At 39.4% G+C, this 10,622-nt stretch overlaps 1 protein-coding gene across 1 annotated transcript in view; it reads left to right on the forward strand.

Moving 5' to 3' along the window:
• The first annotated feature begins 2,725 nt into the window (after positions 1-2,725).
• Positions 2,726-10,622, forward strand: part of CRB1 (crumbs family member 1, photoreceptor morphogenesis associated) — a 75,962-nt gene continuing 68,065 nt past the window's right edge. The window contains exons 1-2 of the mRNA XM_010295801.1: positions 2,726-2,849; positions 5,894-6,562. Coding sequence (XP_010294103.1) covers positions 2,726-2,849; positions 5,894-6,562 — 793 coding nt within the window. The remainder of the gene's footprint in view (positions 2,850-5,893; positions 6,563-10,622) is intronic.

Genomic DNA, 10,622 nt, shown 5'->3' on the forward strand with positions numbered 1-10,622 from the left:
ATGACCAGAGTCAAGTGAACTCTGGTTCATAACAACATGATTAGCATTGATTGAAATTTTATTTTAAATTCTGCTGCTGATTATGATATTTTACCAACTTGTAGGGTCGTGTCCTGGAAGAACGAGTCTGCCGAAAGATATTTCTGATGCAAACAACCCAATACAGTTTGCTAGGAGTTGTTTCTGGGCTTTGAATGGCTGAGGTTGCTAATCAGATTCTCAGAATTTGGGATCATAATTCACTTCACTTTTGATTTTATCAACTTAAGGTAGTAGAATATTTGGAAAAGCACACATGAATTCTCTAAGTATTCAATTCAAACAGGCTCTAGAAAAAGAAAAATATCTCTAAATTATCAGGAAAAATATATGGATAAGCTCTTCAAAATTACCTGCTCCACTGAGGAACACTAGTTTCCTTGTCAGGAGTCAGAAAATTTGTGCCAGATGGCTTTGGCCCTTTCAAAACTGCTGCCCCGTTCATTTTAAAGCTTTCCCAGTAATTTAATTTTGCCCTTCTATGCTTATTGTCATGTATTTCTAACATCTAAAACAAAAATTGTTTTCTATCACTTATAGTGGTTTCTGATCACTAAGAAGTATTTACCAGTCAAAATTATGCATTTTTAGTGCCGATTAGCTATATAAGCTCAGTTATTCATACACTAACCAGATCACTTTAATGAATTTAAATAAGCTAATCCAAGAGGAAAAAAACTATTGTCTTTTTTTTGGCATTTCTTATACTCAATAGTTTGTGCCAGTTTTTGTAAAAGATGCAGGTATTGACATGTTTCTGGTAGTACTAACGATTTGCCGGTAGATGGCAAGCTTTACTGCAAAGAATTTTACAGACAAACGTCTCATCTGCATCAGAAGGCTTTAACTATGGGGTGAAATGCTTGGCACTAATTCCTTTTGTAATTAGATTAATGTACCAATGTTTATAAAGGGACTGATAATTACCTCATGTATCAGTCAGTGTAAATCCAAAGTGATCAGCATTTTGTTTCCATTCTTCTAATCTTACATACAAGTTTTAAGACTCTGTCAGAACAAGTCACTGCTGAAGTGATCTTAATTGCATAAGAACGAAGACGACTCCTCTGCATATCTAAGCCAGAACATGAGGCCTTTTCAGGTTATCCCTCTGCAACCTTACCAAAAACCGAGCTCCTCAACACACCGAAACATTTCCCTGCCTTCGAGCTCTTTCCTCAAACGTAGTAGAGGATATTCTTTAGCAATTAGCTCAAACTGAGCCAGCCTTTGCATCAGACACCGTCATACTCTGCCACATCACATTGCAGAGCATGGGGGAGTTCAGTTTCCATGTGCTATGAGCTTCTTCCTCTCTTATTTCCATGTAGCTCTCAATAGCTCAATAGTTTTGCAAACCCATCCTTACACATCACTCCAGAGCAGCAGGTAAACTGAGTTTCCATGGGGCAGGAAGGGAGGTAGTGTAAATAACTTGTCTCAAATAGGTGGAAAATACTTAGCAGTCCAGGATACAAGGATTTTTCTAAGACAGTCATGTCATTTAGGAACATGGTTTTTTTTCAAAAAAATCATGGGAATATCCTGGTGAACTGCATACTGTTTGACAACCACAGAATGATAATTGCATACCCTTTGATAATCACCTTTTTTGAGATGCAGTTTTGCTGCTGGGGCAAAACTACTGTATAGCAGCCCTAACAAAAACTCTTGGTCCTAGCCTTTAAATCACAAGCAAGCTAAAACTCAGTAGTTATGACATCTCTGCTAAGACCTTCAGAACTCCTGTGTTCATCAAGAACTATACAAATATTAAAAATCATGGCACAATGCATTAGAATGAAGTTAATATTCAAAAAACTTCATTGTTCTGCTCTAATCTTGTAGTACAAATAAGGCAAAAGCATCCTCTAGGGAGCATTGGATTTATTGAATTATCTGCTGGCAATTTCTGCATAAGAAATTTGTTTTATAAAACCAGAGGAGTTGAAATCAAGATACTAGTTTTTAAAAAATCCAGGAAATGTTTTCTGTTTCATGTTTTTCCCATTGTGTTGTCACCTTGGAGACAAGTCGGTTGCCTTCACTACAGACTGTGCTTTCAGGGCTTGCTTTCCTCTTCTCTCATTTTCCATCCACTCAGAGAGCGCTGAAGCTTTTTAACCAGCGCTCAAAGCTAGTGTGTTGCTATCAAAACTGCAGACTGGCAAATGCTTCAGTTTCCCTCACACACAGTCATTACAACAAATTGAGTTGTTGCATGCAAAAACTGTGGAAAAGGAGTAATAGTTAAATTAATTGCTTCTCACATCACAGTGGTCCTGCTTAGGAAGCACTTGAATGATTGACCTCGCCTCTTGTAGTTTACACAGTACAATAGTTAGATAACATTATAACTTAATCATAATTAATTTCTTCAAATTTGCAATGTTTATTCAAACATGCACTTTTAATGAATTTTAAGTAGGTAGACAGACTGAAATGAAAGCTTTTTAAAGTTGTGCAATCCTAAGAAAATTGCGGGATGCAAAAGTTCCTAAGGAGCACAGTTTTGCTCATTTTAACTGTAATTAATAGATTGCAGTAACCTTTTTATTATGCAGGCTAAAGAAAAGAAACTAAATACATGGGTAATATACAAAATTATGTAAACTAGGACATCAGAACACACATGAGGAGGAGAAAGGTCTGTGATACTGCTGGCTATGGAGCAAGTCAGTACACCATGGCTGATGTCTTGAATTTTGCATTCAGTGAGAGCTATGAGCTGAGGGAAGTACAACTGACACTGCATTGGGGTGAAAAATCTGCTCCCAGTGCAAAACTGAATGTTAACAGGTTTGGGGATGGTAATTTTAAAGGCAGGGTAAATCAGAAGTACTATTTTTGTCCTGATTTCCTTCAAGGAACAGGAGGTGAAGCTCTAGTTCTTTTGCAAATCAATGTTTATCTTGCTTTCTTAGTCAGGACTATCTTAGCCTGCATTAAAGAAAGATAATCTTTACCAAGAAAAGACCATAACTTTTCTAGGTATTTCTCCTCTGCATCTCTGGCGTATATGAGCATGACAACAGCTAAAAGTAGTTAAAACAAGAACATTTCTCATGTTTTATTTATACATGCAACACCCCAAAAGAAACAATCAAGAAGCTATTTCTATGTAGCCCTTAAGAGCACTGTTAGTTTTAAATCATGATGTCACTGTTACTATCAACATTACTACATAAATCTCTATTCCACTTGTTCAAACAAGTATTAATTAGGTATTTGACTCAATAAGTATACCTATTTATGAGCATCAAGTTCATGCAGATTGGTGCTTTTTATTTCACAGGCACCGCTGCTCCGGTGTACACCTCAAGTCAGAAGGCACAACAATGAAGCACAGATAAATTTTCCAACCTCCACATTTATTATCATAGCGTCATAGCTACATAAGCTGTCTGTCCTAAGTTGATAAAGTCTTCTGAGGCTTTCTTCCTCCACTTCCCCTCTCTGGGGAAAAAAAAAAAGAGATTAAATCATATTATGTATTAAAATACGTATTATGAAAATGCACCCTTATCAGTCAGTTTCTATTTGTTGACAATCCCCAGTGGCTGTTTGTTATCCTCAGGTGACCAACCCTAGCCTCTCACTTCCCAGCCAGCCAAGGTTCTGTCCCAGGACTTTATCAGCATTGCTTTAGCCCCAGCTCTAGCTCCAGCATCTCTCCATGCTGCTTTTCTTTCAATGCTTCGTCTTCTTCTCTATTGCGTCCACTCTGCTGAATCTCAGTTCCAAGAACCAGGAAGAAATTAGAGACTGGTGGTAGAATGGTCTGAATTTCTCTGAAAAGTTCAGCTCAGAACATACACTGTTCTGCCATTCATATTCAAGTAACTGTTGTAGAAGACATATACCCTTTGTATTTCCAAACAATACTCCAGAATAAAAGTATAAACGGAAAGAAGAAAATAGGGAGTTTACAGGACTCTCATATAGATCATTTAATGCAACTTTCATTCTCCAGTCCACTAGTCTTTGCCTTCCCAAAAGGAACATTCCACTTAATTTCACAGGTTCTTGGCCATGATATGACTGCTTTGTTTCCCCGCCTGTGATACAAATAATTTTTTTCCTCTAGCAATATGCAAGATTTTTTTTTACAGCTTTACCCTCATATTTTGAGGAATGTCACATTGTAATCACAGTAGTCTGATGGTATTCAGATGTTCACTATGCAGTAGAGGATTTCTTATAGCATGGTAAAAATCACTCGCAAGAGAAAAAATTGTACTGGAAAGAACTCTTATTATACTGCAGATCAGATTTTCCAATTTGATCAGTAGGAATTAAAACACGACACATGCATTTGGCTTTTTAGGTCAGTATTTATATGGTCCCTGTCTTGTAGGTGGTTTATGTCCGTAAATAACTACTTAACTTTCTTTTCTCCATTAATCACTGTCTATGAGGTTTGATCTGCCATTATTTCATTTTACTAACACAGTATTTGGAGGCAACTCCAGGATTTCTTCTGCTAGCCTCTCCTCAGCACTCAAGAGCTTGACCTTTAGACCACGCTAGAGGTCGAGAGCAAACACCCTATTTGCAATCATCCCTTTGGGTCCTACCATCTCCAGAGCCTTGAGTCAGTTTATATGTGAATAACAAAATTCCCAAACACTGCAGGGTGCGTACTGATGGATTAACACTAACCCATACCAAAACAATGGCAAGTCATGACAGAAGTAACATGATATTATAAGATTAATTTAGTGATCAATAGAACCCCATTGTGCTCTTCACCTATGTCTCTGCAGCATGTGGGAGACCTGATTATAACACATATAGAAGTACACAAGCTTCAGTCTAGCTCACTTGATATTGTTGGCAGTGAAGCTTTGATTGCAGAGGATTTAGCCCAGGTCAACACACCAGCTCAGACGTTCAGTATTTGGCACCTTCCTGCTATTGTGTAGTATGCCTAACACTGAATTTAGGGCAGCAGGTACATATGTTATGCTTATCTAAATACAGATATTTATTTTATTATGGAGACAATCATGATTAAAAAAAAAATAGTTTCATGGCAAAATTCTTGTTTTCTTTCACTAGAAAGAACATCCTGCACTACTTTCACTGCTTTAACTCTATCAGTATTTCCTCAGTTGTGGGTTATGAACAATGCTGGTAACAGCTCGCTCCTCTTTGATTGGGAAGTGAGAAGTAGCTGTTATTGTCAGCCAGTCTTTACAATAGCAAGGCAACTCCAAGTGGCCTTTAATTACTGCCAGGAGTTCAGTTCCTGGAGGGTAAGGAACATGTTTACACCATGTTCACCATGTCCTTTCAGCCTCAGAGGCTGGAAGGCTCTCAGAGGGCTATATTGAATCTCAGGTGTTTGGGAGATTATTTCCGGTGGAAATGCTGTACAGCTGTCAAATTACTATATATAATCAGGAAGTCAAAATCAAAGTGCATGGTGGTTTGAACCACTTACTTGAGCTATAACTGCAACAAAGTCATTTAGCTTTGTTGAAATCTAATACAAAAAGCTTCCACCACAAAAGAATACAAAGTCGTATTGAACTGAAAAATGTGGTTCAACTCCTTTTTCTAGCTAAAATAATAAATTTTCCTTAAATATACCTAAATGCATTCCATATTGTTGGAATCTGTTGACTACCACCAATATTGTTGCAACTGTACATATATATAAAGTGTCAAACAATCCTGACTCTCCAGGCCATGGTTGTTGGAAGAGGCGAGAACAAGAAATTACGACCTACTCATATTTTCATAATTGTTTTCATTTTACATTTATTAGTCTACTGATACATGTCACAATAACCAGCCCTGTTTTCTTCTCAACAAACCAAGAAGTGAAGGTGTTGGTTTTGAAACACAGTTGTGTTAAGAGTAACACTTCTTTCACTCTTGTTTACTCCCAGTGCTGTGGAAGTCCTCAGGACTTTTTGCATTTCCTTTCTAGAGTCACTTTGCGTGAGGAATGATTCTACGTGCCTGTCAAACTCTTGCCAAAAGAACACTACATGTGTTGCTGATCAAAAAGACGACACTTGCAGTTGTGCAGATTTATCAGTGGACAGTGTGAAGGAACTCTGCAATAAAACCTCTGATCCTTGCTCCTCAAACCCTTGTCTTCAAAATGCTACCTGTTTAAGCTCTGCTGGAAACCTCAGCTTTACTTGCGAGTGCCCTACCGGGTATAATGGACCTACATGTGAAATAGCCATCAATGTGTGTGACACAAACCCTTGTGAGCATGGAGGCACCTGCCAAAATGGCCTGGCTGGGCCCACCTGCCTTTGTAGCGCAGGATACACAGGTACACTCTGTGAAATGGATTTTGATGAATGCATTTCCAAACCGTGCCACAATGGAGCAGTGTGCAGGGATGGGGTTGATGAATACTCCTGCTACTGCGTCCCAGGCTACCAAGGCAAGCACTGTGATCTGGAAGTGAATGAATGCGTCTCAGATCCCTGCCTGAATGGAGCGACGTGTCTCAACCAAATAGGACAGTATGACTGCATCTGTCCACTTGGGTACACAGGTAAGCACTATTAAAACAACTTTTTCTTTGAGTTGTGGAGAACCATCATAATTTATGTTCTAAGTTCAACATACACACACACTTATTTAATCATATCTGTATTACCACCTTGCCTTCAACTTTGGCACCAGTGGCTGTTGGTGCATTATGGGTTACCTTATCACGGTGAACTACTGATATCAGATAGAGAAGGATTAAAGAAATCTCACATTTACCAAAACCTACAGAGCAGTTTCGTGAACATCAAGCTATGTCACAGAGTTAGGTTAACTTTCCTTTTAAAATAAACATTCTCAAAATGCTTGCCTGAGGACCAAAAACTGTGTATAACATTCTGAGGATGAAACCTATATTTGACAGCATTAAAAATTCGATCTAATTAGACTATTGTACTCTTAAACCTAGAGGTTTCACATTAACTTCCTCTCCCCTGCCCTTCCCAGAAACAGAGGACTCATTTGCAGCTACAACATCATGTACATTATATAGGAAGAAAAGTATTGTCAGGTTCCCAAAATGCCCATTTTTTTATAATCCTGTTTTCTGTGGCTCCATTTTTAAGATATGGGTGTGATTTTTCTTGCCTACTTCCTCTACTGGAGAGCATATAACCCTTGCGAGAGACAGCTCCCTTCAAATTTCAAAGTTGTATTCAGGGTAGGACTGCAAGAGGTAGCACACTGAATCATTAAAAGGAGAAAAAGGGAGGCATTTTAGTGATAGATTGCCAGTCAGGTAAGCAAAGAAAGAAAAAAAAAAAAAAGAGTCATACAAAAAAAGGAGTGGGAAAGCCAGCTATTGCTTAAAGTTATTCAAATGAATAAGAAGAGATGTGGTTTACAGCTCCATCCCCAAATCCCCATGCAGGAGGGGAAGTCAGAGGTAAAAAGCAGCTTTCCCGTGTCTGACATGGCACTCATTGGAAGCCAGTCCTCGGTTAATATCCCTTATGAGCATGGAGAATGTTATTTGAAGGAAGCTTGTTACCTTCCCACCACCCCGCTGCTGCCAGCGGGTGTCTGAGCCCAGGCCAGCTGAGGAAAAAACTACATAACTAGGGGAAAGCCGAAGAGCAGAAGGAAGGAAAAACCTATTAACAACCAGCATGGTTACTCTGCAATGATCAGACTCAGCCCAGACCTCCTGTTGTATTCAGGAAACTGTATTTGTTTAACTGGCACTGTTAGTGAGGTCCAGGCCTGGATCTATAGCCCAGGAACTTGGTTTTAAAGAGGCAGAATATACACCTTAGAGACAAAGAGAGAGAAAACATAATAAAATAATAAAGCCAAAACAAAAAGAAATTAAGATTTAGATCAACACAAACTGCTGAAGGAAACTCACTCTGCTGGAGTTGCTCCACTTTCTTCACAACATTCTGCTGTTTCCCAGGATGATTCTCTCTGCTCTCACCAAAAATCAAGTGTTCACTAAGTGCTCAGCACTCCACACATGCAGCATTAAGAAACGATGAAAGAGCCAAGGAAGAAGAGGTCTAAAATCCAAAGCAGAAGAGGCTGCAGTGTTTTGACATGCAGCTCTGACACTGTTTCCAGCAGCAAACAGACTAATCATAATAATTCTCTAAAGGAGTAGCTGACTGTTCCTTCAGCAGTAAAACACCAGCTTTTAAAGGCTACTTAACAGAATGATTTATCAGAATAATTCTTTTTTGTTGTTTTCTGCACCTTGCTGTGAGTTGTGCTAAATGCACAAGCCAGAGCGATTACTGGATGAAAGCCCCTGAGGTGTCCCCACTGGTAATAAAAACCCTCGTTTACTCTGTCACAGGGGATCTTGCCAACCATTATTATCCTGGCCTGACACCATGAATTACTGTGGGAAGCTATCCAGCCTCATCTAATTTCCCTAAGATGTTAAAAAGGTTATATCTCTTGATATGTAGGTAGAAAACGTACAGTAAATCTACAGCAGTAATGTTAACCAAATGCTTGAGTTACTGGCTGTGGTTGCTACTTGTTTCATGGACTATGACTGCTATTTTGTGTGATTGGTATGCTGCAGCACTTCTTAAAATAGCTGAGAAATGTCACACATAATTCTTACACAAATGGAAGAGGTTAGAAAGCACCAAGAGCAAGAGAGTGGAAAATTTAGCATGAAATCTGCAGTTTCTATGATAATGCTCTGCATGTGTGAAATTATTTACAAGACATGTGTCATGCAGCTGTTAAATAGTGAAGCTCAATTGGTTTGTTGAAGTTTTGCTGGCTACCTTAAACCAAATGCTTTTTTTCCTCCATTGCACTAATTGCACTTGCTTTTAATTCACCCCAACAGAGCATGGTGTAAGAACCTGTTATTACCCACAGCTAGGTATGTTAATTACCTTGTTGGACACAGCTGAAGCGGGTCCTCCATTGCCAGTGAACATTTTAGTGTGAACTATCAGGGGCACGTGGCGGTTCCAAAAACCAGTCTCAGCCCAAGATGAGAGCAAGAGAAAGTGTTTCAGTGACAGATGCAATAGGTACAATGGGCTAGATTCGTTCTTGGTGCAATACCTTTTACTATGATGTAACCATACCTGGGATGAACGCTGTACAACATGAGGAAATTATTCCTGATGGATCTTTAAGTCCTCATGCAGTATTCTTAATAATATGTACGCCATGCAACCCTTGACTGGATTTAGCCACACTGTTCTCCTCCAATTGCATCTGGTTGGTGCAGTTTTGTAAGACCTGTATCATCTCATGTCTGCGCATGCACACAGGTAACTGGTGGTTTGTATAGACCTGTGTGCAAAAAGCACAAGCCTTGTTCCAGAAACTGAACTCTTCCCTCTATCTAGTTTTTGGTGAACTCTATTCCTGCCTTTTCAAAGTTGGTGCCTCGAAAATAGCTATCTGACAGTCTCTCTCCAGATGATGGCAAATAAAATTACTATATACAGATTGAGGAGTTTTGGGACAGTCTTCTGTACCTGCCATACCTGACCACAGTACTACCACGCAGGAGAGCAGGTGACCTGGATACCAATTCCCAGCTGTACCAAGAACACACAGGTCCACCTGGAACTACCCTGAGCCTGCAAATCTCTAGCATCTTTGACTAGAAGGTGACTTTACAATATACCTGTAAGCAGGCAAGTCTGAAAGTGTTGGGTGTATCTCTTTCATCCTCGCCTGCTTTTACTTTTTATTGACTGGGGCTGTACAAAGAAGTGCACAGTAGGACTCATTTAAAAAGCAAGCAGTCTAAGAAATAATCTTAGTTCTTCAAAGAAACCGCAAAAGTTATAAATATCACTTATATCCACCTGCCCAGTCCTTCAATTCAAACCACTTGTGCAGTTCAGTATCTGCTGAAACACTCTGCCTGCTCTAGGAGGGGACACCTTTGCTCTTGATGCTGTAGCCCCATGCAATAACTGTGGCAGCACTTGGTGGGGGTTTTTTGTTTGGTTTTGGGTTTTTTTGGTGGGGTTTTTTTGTTTGGTTTGGGGTTTTTTGTTTTTTACTTTCTGGCATATGATATTTGGCATACAGCATATTTATGACAGAATGTTAGACCGAGGTGCAAATGCAGATCTAATCTTTTCATCTCTTTTCACATATAAGAAAGACTGACAGGAGATTCAGCAGAGGCTAGGAAGGAATTCCTCCCATTTGCATGGCACATCACATTGGCTGGATGCATTATGCAGAGAGAAGTTTTCTTCTGAGGCAACATTGCCGAAGGCAGGTTACTGGGCTTGATAGATTAAAGACATGAACCAAAACAACAATGCTATGTTCTCATGTTAATCGTCAGGCTGTTCTCAGGCCTGTAGTTTTAAATTTGGCTGAACTGAGGATCAGTTGAACAGGGCTTGTTTTGTCACATGATTTTTAGCGTTCGCAGTAAGCTGTTAACAAGCTCTGGCAGATTTACGGTCATTAGACATACTTCTGCAAACACATTGTTTACAATTACAGTGAATTCACAGGGCAATGACCACAGAGGGACTGCTCGCTCTATCTGGATGTAATGTACATTACCATAAAGCCATAAGTGAGCGTTTCTGTGCTAGGGTCTCGCAGCAGGCTCCTGCTGA

The sequence above is a fragment of the Phaethon lepturus genome, unplaced genomic scaffold, assembly GCF_000687285.1.
Source record: "Phaethon lepturus isolate BGI_N335 unplaced genomic scaffold, ASM68728v1 scaffold10051, whole genome shotgun sequence".
NCBI lineage: Eukaryota > Metazoa > Chordata > Aves > Phaethontiformes > Phaethontidae > Phaethon > Phaethon lepturus.